The 14,374-nt window shown below is 55.7% G+C and overlaps 4 protein-coding genes across 4 annotated transcripts; all 4 read right to left on the bottom strand.

Moving 5' to 3' along the window:
* Positions 1–741: 741 nt before the first annotated feature.
* CkaCkLH20_04644 (carboxy-cis, cis-muconate cyclase) lies at positions 742–2,083 on the bottom strand (the record flags this gene model as incomplete). Its single annotated transcript, XM_038887363.1, has 3 exons — positions 742–1,573; positions 1,629–1,738; positions 1,826–2,083. 3 exons carry the CDS (start codon positions 2,081–2,083, stop codon positions 742–744), a joined length of 1,200 nt encoding a protein of 399 aa, XP_038747529.1.
* A 2,123-nt stretch (positions 2,084–4,206) lies between these two features.
* CkaCkLH20_04643 (uncharacterized protein) lies at positions 4,207–4,962 on the bottom strand (the record flags this gene model as incomplete). Its single annotated transcript, XM_038887362.1, has 1 exon — positions 4,207–4,962. The coding sequence occupies one exon, from the start codon at positions 4,960–4,962 to the stop codon at positions 4,207–4,209; it is 756 nt and encodes a 251-aa protein (XP_038747528.1).
* A 1,144-nt stretch (positions 4,963–6,106) lies between these two features.
* On the bottom strand, positions 6,107–7,581 carry CkaCkLH20_04642 (glycosyl hydrolase family 16; the record flags this gene model as incomplete). Its single annotated transcript, XM_038887361.1, has 3 exons — positions 6,107–6,921; positions 6,977–7,414; positions 7,464–7,581. 3 exons carry the CDS (start codon positions 7,579–7,581, stop codon positions 6,107–6,109), a joined length of 1,371 nt encoding a protein of 456 aa, XP_038747527.1.
* Positions 7,582–11,014: 3,433 nt separating this feature from the next.
* Positions 11,015–12,538, bottom strand: CkaCkLH20_04641 (putative MYB DNA-binding domain-containing protein; the record flags this gene model as incomplete). The annotated part of the gene is made up of 4 exons (XM_038887360.1): positions 11,015–11,188; positions 11,242–11,322; positions 11,377–11,983; positions 12,462–12,538. 4 exons carry the CDS (start codon positions 12,536–12,538, stop codon positions 11,015–11,017), a joined length of 939 nt encoding a protein of 312 aa, XP_038747526.1.
* Positions 12,539–14,374: the final 1,836 nt, after the last annotated feature.

Raw genomic sequence — 14,374 nt, 5'->3', positions numbered from 1 at the left:
TTGAGGGAGTGTGATTTTCGGTGAGAAGCCGGCGCTTCGGGAGGCGTAGGTGTACCTTATGTAGTGGTGATGCAGTTTGCGACGCCAGGAGCTCAGGTGGAAAGATGGGAAGCCCATGCGTTCACGTCGGCGGTGGGGTGCGGCTCTTTAGCGGTTCAACCTGACGGGAATCGTCGGCGGACCGTTCTTGCCGTTTTAGCGAGCTTTCTGAGGTCGCAGTGCAGTACCTGCCGCTAATTTACAGTGGACACCCGCTAGCTGCACTTCCGATTCGAGCCCTGGACAGACCCATCAAGGTTCCGTCCCGCGCTCAACTCTGACAGCATCTCAACCTTCCTTTTCCCATCGTCATTTCTTTTTTCATTCAACTTTCCATGCAACTTCGATCACCAACTGTCGCATCGCGTCACACATGTCTCGCATCGTAGTCATCACATTATCGTAAAACAGTTACACCAACAAAACCGAACGAGACGAAACTTGAAAGATGAAAACGAATCTGATTCGGACCTCAAATCCAGAGGTATCTACTCTAAAGACGACCAATGACCAAGGTATCTCTATACAGACAAGAACAGAGTAAATGCAAGCGGTGTCATGCCTGATCCAGCAATGCCATGTGCCCGCCTCCCAAACGCCTCGAGGCCCCATCTAGCCATGCAACGCCGATAATCCCTTTTTTCCGTGAAAAAGAACGTTCTCCTAGAAAGACCGAAACACCAGACCTCGCCCGGAGCGAGCTCAGGCAATCTGCTGGACGAACTGGAAGCCGCCAGAGTTCTCGGGCGCGCCGGTCAAGATGAGCGGGAGCGAGGCACCCGCGGTGAGCTTGCCGTCCTCGCCGCGGCCGAACGCGACGATGCCAGACGTGCCCTGCTGGTTTGCGACGAAGAGGGTCTTGTCATCGCAGGACAGGCTGAACATGCGCGGGACCTTGCCGCCGGAGGAGACGCTGTCGACGAACTCGAGCTCGATGCCGCCTGCGACGGCCTTGCAGGGGGAGGCGCCAGCCGCGGCCGTCTGCTTGACCTTGAAGTGGGCGATGGAGTCGGTGTCGTTGCCGGTGAGACGGTTGGAGATGTAGACGTGGTTGTTGTCGCTGGTGAGGGCGATCTCACCGGCGGCGGCGGTGTCGGGGGTGGCCGGGGGGAACGCGGCGCCGAAGGTGCTCAGCTCCTGGGTGCGGGTGAAGCCGATGCCGGTGCCGTTGTAGTCGAGCTTGAAGACCTGGACCAGGTTGAGCATCTCGCAGACGACGATGTAGTGAGTGGCCTGGTCGGACTTGGCAGGGTACCAGACGCCGTGACGGGGGCCGCAGCCGGCGGTGCCGACGTTGTGGACGTTGACAACCTTGTAAGCGTCGTCCTTGGAGTCGATGACGAGGATGGTGTCGCTGCCGAGGTCGTTGACGGCGAAGAAGCGGCCGGAGGGGTCGAGGATGGCCTGGTGAGCGCGGTTCGCGGTCTGGCCGCCGTCCTGGTCGGGACCGAGAGCCGCGGTGGCCTGGAGCTGCTTGAGGAGCTTCAGCTCGGTAGGCGACGAGACGTCCCAGACATCGATCTTGCCCTCGCCGCTGCGCATTGGTTAGCTGGATGGATCGTGGATCAGGCCGGAGTATTTCGACTTACTAGGACGCACCCACAAGGCGGGTCTTGTCAGAGTTGAAGGCAAGAGAGACGACACCGCTGGCGCCAGTGCCGTTGGCCACGAACTTCAGGCTGTTGGCGGTAGTGTCATACTATGTATGGAATGTGGTCAGCATTCAGAAGGATTGGGAGGGGTGGGATGACAGAAGTCAAGTCAGCGGAAGGAAGGGATGGCTCACGTTGTACAAGCGAGTGAAGTTACTGTTCTCGTCGACAGCGTAGAGGAGGTTGGGCTCCTTGACGGTCATCCAGCTGGGCGAAGTACCCTCCTCAGTGAGGTTCGCGACGATCTTGAACTCCTTGCCATCGTAGTCGGCAATGGAGATGGCCCAGGGCTGGCCGATCAGGAGCTTGGCTGAGGCCGCCGAGTTGGCCTGTCTGCTGATGACAGCGGCGGAGGCAGCAGAGGCCGACATGACGAGAGATGAGAAGCGCATCGTGATGATTAAACCTGGAACGACTGGCTTTGATTTTTCCCTTTTTATGGGTGAGAGAGATGGGATGGTTTTGTGAGTAAGAGTGATTGACTGAGTAAGTGTGCCGAGGGAAGAAAATCAAAAGGCAGACGCGTGGGAAGGAGAAAAAAATAATAATCAACAAGGCAAAAGAGCGTTGGAATGTTGAGATGGAGGAAAGAGCAGTGGTGGTCTGTCAGTTGGGATGCTCCTTCCCGAAAAAAAAAGGACGTTTCGTTTCTTGAAGAGCTGAAATTAAGTTTGGTCGAAAGCTGCGAATAATACACAAGAAGAGACTTCATCTGAATATCCAGCAAGGAGGCAGGGCCAACCTTATAAGTTCAAATCACCCACAGATGTTTTGGGGGCGAGGAGGCTGCAGCATGGTTGTTGACTCTAATCCCATCCCGACCCATCCCATCCAATGCATCTTCAAGTTCCCTCGCCCCAGCCACGGCTGAGCAAAGGGATGGCATGGGAATGAGATGACAAGCCTGCAGAGGCAGAGGCAGAGGCAGAGGCAGAGGCAGAGGCAGAGGCAGAAACCGTAACAGACCACCAAACAACCAATCCATCGCACAAAGGCCCCTTTCTGCATGCGCCTTCTCCTCGGACTGGACCCCGCACAACCAGATCCTTTGCCTTGGGTCCTGTTCAAGAGACTCAAAGAAGACGCAACGACAAGGGCGGTCCAATATCATGGGCCTGTTCAAAGAGGGAAACGATTGGCGGAGGGAAGAGAAACAGCACGCAGAAGAAAGAAGGCGCTCTTGTTGGTTTGGAAGAGCGTTGCACGACTTAGTCGCCAGCTACCGACCTATGCAGAAGAACGCCCCCAAGAAGAAACGAAATCGACAGGCGCCTACTGAGGTGACCTTGGCAGGCAAGGCTCTGACCTTTTGGCCGCTGTCATTGCTGCTTGCATGCATTCCAAACCCCATCGACGCAGGTAAGCAGTAATTAGCGTCATATCAGAGGAATTGAGTCCGAGAGGAGCTCCGGGGTGAGATCCTGTCATCCGCAGTAAGCCTCCCCAGCAAACCAGTCATCACCAGCCATAGAAAAAAGTAGCAATCACACACTCACAAACAGTCCGCAGTTCCTTGCAAAGAAGTCTATTCGCCCCCAATGAAGACTGCTGTTCTCCTATTCCAGCAGACAAAAACCATGTACCACACACTCACTCGCTGTACGTGCGTGTGTGCTACCCAATACTCTTGAAACAGGGGAGACCAACATGCCAGAATGCAACGGGGGGGCGGTTGCCAAACAGTGCATCTCGGGCTCTTTCAAGCGCTGCGGTTGGCCGCCGGCTGGGTGGGCAGCAGCTGGGAGGGCTGACTTGACCGCGTTTCGAAACATGTTCAACCCGCCCGCGTTGTTCTTGGCCGTTGACGGGTTGGATGAGAAACATCCCGACCGGCTGACCTGCGTGCAGGAGGCGGCTGCCCCCCAAGCTTCGTTGGTCCCGACCTGATTAACGTCGTCGATCATGTTCGTGGCACAGTATTTCTGCCGTCTCTTTCATTTTCCGCGAGAAAATGCAAAATAGAGGCGATCCAACTTATAAGAAACAACAGCACGTTCTCGAACCTGGAACAGAGATTAAAACGTCAACTAACGAACCGCTAAATAGGTCCCGGTACGTACCGCTACTAAAAGCGGATCGCTTGTAAAGCTGCACCTATTCTCGGCGTGGCTGCGCTTCGAGGGCCAACCAGACCGATCCAACCAACTACATTACACACACACACAAACACCAGAACAGAAAACAGTCCACCACCGGCATCCAACCGAACATGCCAAATCTCGCATGCAGACACACGCGGTAGAAGATGAACAGCCAAGCCGCAGAACAGCGGGTAGGAGACTTCGAGGCGGGCCACAGATGCAGCCGAATTGAATCGCCAGTGGATGGAGCCGCTCCTGACACTCAAAGAAGTATTGTGTCACTGATCTATTCCACTCGGATGTCACATCGGCTACATGGGAAACCGTTGGTCACGGCTTAAGATTTGCGATACTCGCGGAGCAAAGAACTCGAATTCGAATCCACACATTAGGTACCCCATCCAACCACGCCCTCCTCGCATTCGACAACTGCATCACCAGGTAATAGAAACAGCCTTCCTGACATACTGCCTCCCCCCGTCCCTCAAAAGATTCTCAAAAATCCACCTCCCGACATCCTCCCTCGAGATCCCGTACCCCACCGCCTTGCTCTCCACAACCCCCGTCCCGGGATCCTCCACCCCGACCCGGACCCTCTTCGCCGGGTCCGCCCCGTCGCTCAGGAACGCCGGCCTCACAAAAGTCCACTCCTCCCCGCTGCCCGCCAGCCTCTCCTCCATGACCTTCTTGTCCGCGTGCGGCGCCTTGAGGAGCACGTGGTACATCGGCACCTGCAGCACCGGCACGTCCCTCTGGTTCTCCGAGATGCCCGTCGTCGAGATGGCCACCACCCGCGCCGGCTTGCCCTCGACGCCGACGCCGACACCCTTGGCCCGCAGCCGCTCCAGCGCGCCCAGCACCGCCGCGATCCCGTTCTTGCACACGTCCGGGTCCTCCACCGTCATCTTGCACAGGTTCAGGGGGCTGCCGATGCTGAAGCAGACCGCGTCCACGAGGCGGTCCGGGTCCGTCGGGTTGACCAGGCACGCGGCCACGTCGTCGACGTTGTGCGCGTTGCCTTGCTTGACCACCAGGTTGGGGTTCTGGGCTTCCGGGAGTGCGTCCGTCATCTTGGCCGGGTTGCGGCAGAGGGCGACGCAGACGTAGCCCGCGGCCAGGGAGTGCTTGAGGGCCGCGAGGCCGCAGCCGCCGGAGGCCCCGAAGAAGGCGATGGTCCTGATGTTGGACATGCTGGTAAGTTGTGGTATGTTGGTTGGTGAAAATTTGTTTCAATGATTCGTGATTGTGATATCAGATGACAGCCTGATGTCCTCAAATGTGAACAATGATGATGCCTTCTCCTTACCACCAACAGCGATATTCATCTTTCTTAAATACAACATCCATCCCAGAAGGCAGCCAGGCAGACTTGACATCGCCATCCCGGTCTTCATCTGCATGCCAACATCAAGTCGGCCTTGCAATCAACCGTGCCGCATCGCTCTCATCTCGCTCAGCGTCTTCATATTGAAAACCAGCAAAGTCGGGTGTGCTGTTGGCCCGTCACTTCTCCCCTTCGTCCCAAAGTCCCAAACCCTGAATGAGCGAGGTCGATCGCCGCTTGGGCCATCCCTGTTCGCGTTCGATTGGTCTTGGGTGCCCTGTCGTTGGAAAATAGCGATCTGGAAATTTGCTAGAATCTGATAGCGTTTTGACTTGATAGCCACGTAAAACCTAACAGACCTCAACGGCACATGCCGACCAAAGTTCCCCCGACGGCCTAACCAACAACCAACAGCTCGCCCTCTCGCTCTCAAGCAGAACAACTCGCCTCGCGAAACACGCTTGCCTTTCGCTGCTAGGATATCGCCTTGTCGGCTTATCAGATCAGCGTCAATCGATTGCGCCGCATCAGGACCTACACAGCCTTGATATCACTTTGATGGCAATTAGTTGGTTTCTTTCTGCCCGCTGATTCTTATTGATGGTCTTTGCAATATCCAGGGGCCCTCGGAAACGGCGGCATATGTCGTGTAGCTCCAACCCCACGATGCCTCGCTGCAGCCAAAGTCATCGCAGGGATCGTTGCATCTTGTGCTCCGCCCAATTGCTCAATCGGTACATGTACAGATGCAAAGTTTCAACACGTCGATTTCCTCTTATATACCTGTTTTAAACCCAAGTCACAACGGCCGCCTACATATGCAATGTGGCTGTTCGACTCCTGAAAAGGAACGGACGGCAAGCGCCATTACCACGAAATGCCCCAAAACATGACCCTGAGAAAATGCTCTCATTACATACAACGAGGTGAATCGAAACCCCAGTGAGTGCTTCACGCTATCCATTAAACATTTTAAACCCAAATCTTCCAAGATGTTTTCTCACACCATTTTAGACCCAGAAAGCAGCAGCCGCAGCAATAAGCGCGGCAAAAGCGCTGGCGCCAGCCATGGACTCGTGGCGGACTCCAAACGAGGTGCCGCTGCCACTTCCACTGCTGCCGCTGTTGCAGTCTTGTGAGAAACTGTTGCTGCCGCAGCTGTCGCCAGAGCCGGAGGAGGAGCCGGAGTCACCCGACGACCCAGATCCGGATCCGGATCCGGACCCGGAATCGGAACCAGAGCCACTGCTGCTCTGGCCGGGGTCAGCACCCGGGCCAGAGTTGCTGCCGCCGGGGATCGTGGCTGCCGACGCGGTGGGCTTGGCCGCCGTGCCAGAGGCCGATGAAGCGCCCGCATTCATGTCGAGACCGGTACCGAGGAAGCTCTTCAGGACGGTGTCCTTGTCGCTGTCCACGACAGTGTCGTTGGTCGCCTTGGCGTCGTTGTAGTAGTAGCTCTTCTTGTTGCTGGTGCCAGGTGAGCTCTTGGCGTTGAGGCAGTTGATCTCGACGTCCTTGACCTGGGCGTAGAAGTATCCGGCGTTCTTGATATCCTGGTGATCCCAGTCGATGGGGCCACCGGCCCAGTCGATGGTTCCCTTGGCGTTGGTGTCGGCACCACCGGGCCAGATGGACAGCTGAACACGAGCGGGCGTTTGGGGGTAGTCCCACTGCTGGGCAGTCGCGTTCCAGGTGTCGGCGCGCTTCTTGGTGCGGCCAACCTGACCGTCGACGAGCCACTTGATTTCATCGGGGGTCCACTGGATCTCGTACGTGTGCCAGTTATTGAAGGTGTTGGACAGAGAGATGTTGCCGGATTGGTCGTCTGCAAGAGTCAGTTTGAGTTTTGGAGGCAAAGCACAGGCCAGACTTGGACTTACACTTGGGGATACCCTGGAAGTAGTAGTTGGTCTGTGACATCTCCAGGTCGGCACCGACCCATTCGTAGTCGATTTCGTCCTTGACGTCTCCGTACAGGATGAAAGCAGTCACGACACCGGGACCGCGGGAGGTCTTGATGCTAGCCTTGACGCTGCCGTACCAGAGGTAGGTGGTGGAGGCGAGGACGGTGCCGACACTCTTGGCGGGCATGGTCAGGAGAACGGCGCCGTTGCGCAGAGCAGGCTCGCCCTGGGAAACCCAGTCGGCCTTGCTCGGGTCGCCGAGGTATTTGCTGATGTCCATGATGCCGTCCATGGAGTCCATGGGCATCTTCTTATCCTTGCAAACGGGTGCAGGTACGCAGGCGTCGAGGGAGAAGGACATTCGAGGATCGCAGCCGCCGAGGCAGAAGGCACCGGTACCACACTGGCCATATTCTGGACGTGTCAGACGAAGCCTCGATAGGGTATCGGGAGAACAACTTACGGGAGCAGCAGGGGGCATCTTCAGGGCACTTCTTGGTCAGGGAACAACTGGGAGGAGTCTGGGCGAGGACTGTCGAGGCACCGAGGAGGGCGAGGCCCAGAGGAAGAATCGACAACATGGTGCGTGGTATTGGGTGGTATTAGGGTATTAAGACGATAGAACGAGTGGCAGTGAAAGCGAACGGTTGACCAAAAAGGGCGGCGTCGATGGGATATCGAAGACGTCGCCGTCCGCGGGGAGCGGGATTTGGTAGGCGGCTGTTTGTATTTACTGCCGCGGGCCGGTGGAATTCGGCTGTCTGATGACGGTGACACGACGGGTTCGCGCGTTGGGTCGAACGATGGGGACGAGGACGGGACCCCGGCTTCGAAATTGACTCGAGTCTCTTATTTGGGACGAAACAAGGTGTTCGGATAGAGTTCGTCTGGTCTCGACGCGGGATGATGGAAAAACGGTGCCGAGTTCTTTGTGTGCTTTGTTACAGTACAATGGCACAAAGGGGTCGATGTCGTGCGATACAACCTAGCAAAAGGGTGTAGAATGATATATTAAGCGATAGTAGGTAGTAAAGATAATGTTGATAGACGCCGGGCTGGTCAGGAAACGAGTGACGACCAGAAAGACGACGGGATAGATGGATAGAGGAGGGAGAGGGAGAGTGGAAATGGACAGTGGGAGAAAAGCCAAGGCCGCGAGAATTAATTCGGGGAGGGGGAACCAGAACTGGAAGCGTGGAAGGGTGGAAGGAAGGGATGGGTACGGCGGGAGGAGTGGGAATTGGCGCGGGAAGTCAAATCAGGCGATGGCACGGCCGAACTCTAGCGACCTTATTCTGATGATTAGCAGGTGTCTGACGCCGTACCTCCCTCGAGTCACTGTCATCCATATTCACTGTGTTCATCCCCTTTTCTTCTTCCAGGTTCTTCTCCTGCCGCTCCCTAAAAAAAACCTGGAGATCTCCAGGGCTCACTCACACATCAACCGGGCACCTGACCTGTTTGCCCAATTCTTTCTCTATCCAAAGCAAACCAATGGATCCTCTTCTCCGCCCCTCGCTTGCCTAATCGGTGCTAGCATCCTTGATTTAGGTAGCAGACCCGGAATGCCCCTGCCCCTGTCCGATGCGAGGCCCAACCAGCAAGAAAATACGGGGAAAACAAACAACGACGACAACTGCAGGCACTTGGTGACTGGCTGTCAATCACACTCATCGATTCACCTAAGAATCGACCAAGAACCTGGAGAATCCCCTTCGTAATGAAGTGGCTGCTGATCCTCGTATCGTATTGGCCTAAAACACCGTGATTCGCCTTCGCCATTCACCCCAGATCATGCCTTTTTCCCTTTCCCTGCGTCTCCCTATTCCCAGTGTTCTTCTCGGCTTTTCCACCAGGGCCCCTTTTGGGATTAGCCTCCCCCGACCTGATTGCCAATCCGCCCACTTTTGCAATTCGATTGAGTCTCAACCTGCAGCGATTTTCGCCCCCCTTCCATGGGGGTGAAGAAAGTTGTTCTGTGCTCTGTGCTTTCGGCTCGGCGCACGGGTCACGACATTTTATTTTTCGACGTTGACATTTCATCCCGTCACGTCACGTCACGTCGCGATCCAGCCTCAGCCGGTGTTCAGACGACTGTGGCACAGAAGAAGGCGGCATGTAGGATTGACTGATGTACATGACAGGCGCCTGCCCGTGACGTACATACAGGATGCAATGTGCTCGGACGGGCGATGGCTCATGTGCGGATCATACATACATGCCAATCCTACCAGCCATTAGCGTCCCAATCCCACGACACTCGTAATCTCAACTCCCTCTAACACGATGATGCCCAAAAGACTATCAATAAATGAAAAGTCCAGGCTCACAGCCATCTCATCTCCAGCGCCGTTGACCGTTTGAACAACAGAAAAGATGATGCCAACGCGGGGGAATGCAATCACCCATCCAATCACACTCCTCTCACCTCTTCGTAGACTCGCACATGCACGACCGTTTGGCCACTCCGAGACGCCCTGCAACTGCTGTGGACTGTCTGACGGCGTCCGTCCGACAGGTGCGAGATCGCGCATCGTTCGCCAGCCTGCCTGCCTTGACCTCTCCGGCCAATCGTCGACTTTGCCGCGCCATGCTGTGACACGAGGACGCCACGGGTGGCCAGCAGCAAGCAGCCTGACAGACTCGGCCGAGAAACTTGGGCACCCGTATCTCGCGAGGCTGCGTCTTGAATTCATACGTGTGAGGGAAGTAGATTCTCAAATACCAAATGATGCGGTTCTGAATTCCCGAGTTCTCTAGAAATTTATGCGTCAATTGAATTTGGAGTAGATAAGTAATAGATGATAGACAATGTATTAATGTATATATCAAATCACCACGACATCACATAACCCTTTTCACCCATAAACGCAGGCAAAAACGAGTTAACTCTCCCATATCTAGATGATACACTCGAATTACTGTGAATACGATGCAACCCGACAAATCACTTTGGCCCATATTAGCTCTGAAGTTCCAATATAAGACTCGTCTTCTATTCAAGGGCAGGCAAGTCAGAGGCAGAAGCTCAGATCGCCCACTCCCAGTTTCACACATGTCATATTAACCTTGGAGATGTACACAACGTGAAGGCGAGCAACTCAGACTCGATACAATACAGGTTCGATATGATTCTGAGTCCTCTTTTCGGCAACACCATAGACCTCACTCAGACATCACTACACCAATATGAACGACAACGTCACTTTTAAATCTCGATCGACCCATCCTATTCCGGACATTTGCTCAGGACCGCTAATAACACATCTCTTCACACTAAAGGGTATAGACTCATCATGAATCGAACAATTTCACCGTCCAGTCCCACCATCCATCCTTGACACCGGCCCTTTCGAAATTTGTCTTGTGCTCGGACATCCGCCACCTTCCACGCCCAAGGTCTGGCCCCATGGTCATGACATCCCTCCCGTGCTCTGTCGATTCAACGGAAGGCCATGTCCCACCGATGAGTCCGCGCTTGTCACTACCGCCGAGCCAGCCCAGGCAAACCATAGGTACGCGGACGACTCTCAACGGCATGACGTTCACCCGCCATCTCTCAACTTCCTTTTCTTGTTTGCGCTATGAAGACTCAAAGCACATTGATAGCCCAGTGGCCCGACCAGACCATCCGTCATACATGTAAAGCCATCTTCTCCGAGCAAAAACCATCCACACCATCCAGAGCCACATGAATTCCAAGCCAACCCATCGCGACCACAGATGGACGACGAGGATGCGCACAAGTCGAAAGGGACATTAAAGTTCAACCTCCATGGTAAGAAAAGTAAAAACAACAACAAAAAATGTGCTGAGGGGGAATCGTCTTTTCGAGTCCGGGTCGTCGAGATCGTCAGAACGAGAAAGAAGAACACATTTGGTATAAGCCCAAGGCATCGAGACACTCCCAGCGCCGTTTCGCAGTGTTGCCCGCCTCCTGAGTATCCTCAGAACCGCCGATATTTTGAGTTCCTCTATCGAGCGTTCGGTTTGGCCCAGAGGTCTACGAATGATTTAGTACCGTTGATGCGACTGCGGCCGTGCCGACGCGATGTTGAGAGAGGGCATACCCGGGAAGTGCTCCTTGGCGTATTGTTCGCAGGCTTTTGCGGGCTTTCCGACCTTCTGCCCAATGACCTTCCACTTGTTGTTCTCGTACTCCTTGATGGCGTTGAGAAGAGCTTGGGACTGTATCTTGTTAACGACGCCCTTCACACGGAAGACACCGAATGGCAACCTACCTCGTCTTCAGCAAACTCTGCGTAGTGCATATCCTTGTACCAGTGCTTCTTAACACTACCCTCAGTGCGTGTGGGGAAGGTCTGTGTCATGTTAGCTGAATCCTTGAGAGGCAACGCAAGTTGAAAGTCACGAACCTTGGCAATTTCAGCCCAACTGCTGCCGGCGTCTCTCATCTGCTTCAGACGGAGCTCCTCAGCCGGGGTCCATGGGGTATTTGTGCGGCTCTTCTTGGCCGGGGGAGGCGCCGGAGCAGCGGCGTCTTCCGTGGGTTGAGGTTGAGGAGGGGGAGCGGCGGCAGCAGGTGGCTGAACGGGCGGGGGAATAGGAGTTGCGGTAGGAGCGGGTTGAGCGGCCGGCATAGGCGGGGCGCTGGTCACAACCGGAGGAGCAACCGGGGTCGGAGCGGGAGCCGGGCGCTTGCGGTTCCTGTTCGTCTGGGGAGGAGCCTGGGGTGCGGGCTGGTGCTGGGCCTGGTGCTGCTGGGCCTGATGCTGAGCCTGATGCTGAGCTTGGTGCTGAACATGTTGCTGGGCCTGATGCGCCGGATGCTGGGCCTGGTGCGCCGGGTGCTGGGGCTGGGCCGGAGCTTGCGAAGGCGGCTGCGGGATTTGCATCGGAGGCTGGACCGGAGTGGCCTGCTGATGATGGGGTGCCGGACTCTGCTGAGGCGGCGGGGCGTACTGAGGAAACTGGGGATGCTGATCCCGACGAGACATGTCCTGCTGGTAGGGGTGCTGAGGACTGGAAGCGAGTGTCAGCGAGGTTTCATTTTGACGGGATCAACAAAGCGAGTCGAGTGGAAGTGACTCTCGCGAGGTCACGGTGACCAAGCGAGAGTGAGTGTGCGTGTGTGCATGCATCTCAGGCGGTAGCAGAAGGGTTGTGTTGTTATTGTTGCCCGTTACACCCTCCTCCTCTCTCGAGACCATCGAGCAAGGCCAAGAATGGCCGGGGTTGCTCAAGTAGTGTAGAGTAGTTCGAAGCAAGGTATGGTATGGTATCCCATATACCAACGGTACATGAACAGGTACATGGACCGAACCCCGGAGGAGAGGACGGAAGTGGTGGTCGGTACGCAGCCTCGCGGGGCGGAGGAGGGAACGGGATAGGGGCCGACTTTGGATGGATGGAAAGGCATGCGGGAGGATACGGAGATGGTAGAGGGTAGAGGGTGGAAGGTATCGGAGGACAGGTACAACAAGGTGGAGGAGGTACTTACTGCATGTCGTTAGGTTGATGGGGGGTGGAGTTGGAGTAGATGTACTCCGGCACTGGGCCGACTTGCCACTGCTGCATGTTCTAACAAACGGGCCAAACGTTAGTACCGGTTTGTATCCGCTGATGTTTCGCGACCGAGAGAAACAAAATCGTTGTTGCTTGAGAGAGAGAGTCATGGGCCCCACGGCGCGGGCGTCAAGCGCGGACGCGACACGGGCGCCTGTGGCCTGTGTCTGCGCTTGGTGAAAGGTACATGACTGGGCTCAAGTCGCGATGAGAAACGCGACGTAGATTGACGCCGTCGACCAAAGAAGCGCGCGCTCTCTCAACTGACATCGCGACGACAGTCGAGTCGTTGGAGGGCATTGGGCGACATCTTTGACGCGATGATATGACGTGTTCTCTCTCTCTCTCGCGCGCGCGACGAAAAGCCGATTGCGGCGACACGAGGGAAGGCGAAGGCGAAGAAAGAAAAAAAATCGCGACAGCTTCAAGGCCAGCAAGGTCGACGACGATGAGGCGAAGCGCAAGAGGATCAACGACAATGACTTCAAGCTTGGGGTACAAGCGAGTCGAGCGTCGTCAATGGGACCAATGCGTGAAAAGCGACATAGGAGATGGGTGAAGGTACTTACGGGCGATGTAGTAGCAGTATTAACTCAAGCAGCGATGCATAAACCGACGGTTTGATGGATGGGGAATATTTTTTCTGGTCGCTGGTCTCTCTCTGTAGGAGAAAAAAAAGAGACTTAATGGACCAAGCGGGAAAGCCTGACGTCGCAAGGCAAGAAGCGGGTCACGCACACGCCCAGGGGGGGAAGGACGTGGAAGGAACTTGTTGAAGGGGGGACGTGGATGGTATTGGGAAAGGGAAGGGAGGGGAGGGGAGGGGGGGAGGACGGAAGGAAGAGTGACGGCGAAAAATAAAAAAGGAACAAAGATACAAAGGTCCGCGAGGCCGAGGACGTGTTTCCTTCAAGTACTCCTTTGGCGCTTCTTTTTTTTTTCTTCGTCCCTTCCAGTAAGCTGGGGGTGGGTTCTCAGGGTGGCGTGCGTGTGTGTGTAGGTAATAAGGTAGTGAGCGAAAGCGACGCGACACGCAGCAGGCAAACAACAGTGGCAGAGGGCAGGGTGGCAGGGCAGGGAAGAAAAAAAAAGAGGCGGTGCAGCGGGCGGAAGCTGTGGATGCCGTAAAAGGTAGGCAACCTGGAAGGCAGATAGATAGATAGACAGGGTTGGCGACGCGGCGTCCTGAGAGTGACAATGACGGTGAGGTCAGGAATCTGTCGCTGAGGTAGACCGAGAACAGAGAAGTAGCGACGACGCGCGGGCAAAGTTGCGCGACAGAAAGGGAAGAGAATGGATGGTGGATGATTTGCCTCGCTTCGCTTCGTGTGGAGATGAAGCGTGCGCTGCGCGACAAGATGGAAGAGGAACCGTGAGAAGGGTGTTGATGCCCCGGTCTGTTCTGTTCAGGTTGTCCTTCCGGGTATATTCAGGTAACGAGCCTTCCGTTCAGTTGAGGTCAGGTCTGGTCTGGTCAGGATGGACCGGGCCACGTCGTGAGTGGAAGTCCTGGAAGTAGCCGAAGTGGCGGGTGGTAAGGTAGACTGTAGAGAGACGTAGGTAGATGGATGTAGAGGCGAGAAATCAGAAGTAACTGCTGGCCCGCGAGGTAAGGCAGACGACAGCTTGTTAAGGCGAGGTAAACGCAGACGTAGACGTAAGGTAGGTAGACGGCTCGGTAAGTGGCCTTGCGTCGCCGCGGTGGGTGCAGCGGGCGGTCTTGGTCTCGGTAGCGGTAGCGGCAGGCTCAGAGAGAGATCGAACCCCGGGATGAAGTGACTTTTGGAAGTCCTTGCGGTGCGCGAGGCGAGGTGGGTTGTGAGGTGACTCTGCGACTGGGACTGACCG

The sequence above is a fragment of the Colletotrichum karsti genome, assembly GCF_011947395.1.
Source record: "Colletotrichum karsti strain CkLH20 chromosome Unknown Scaffold12, whole genome shotgun sequence".
Lineage (NCBI taxonomy): Eukaryota > Fungi > Ascomycota > Sordariomycetes > Glomerellales > Glomerellaceae > Colletotrichum > Colletotrichum karsti.
The sequence above is the reverse complement of the archived record's forward strand: the minus strand, read 5'-3'. Positions and strand labels throughout refer to the sequence as shown.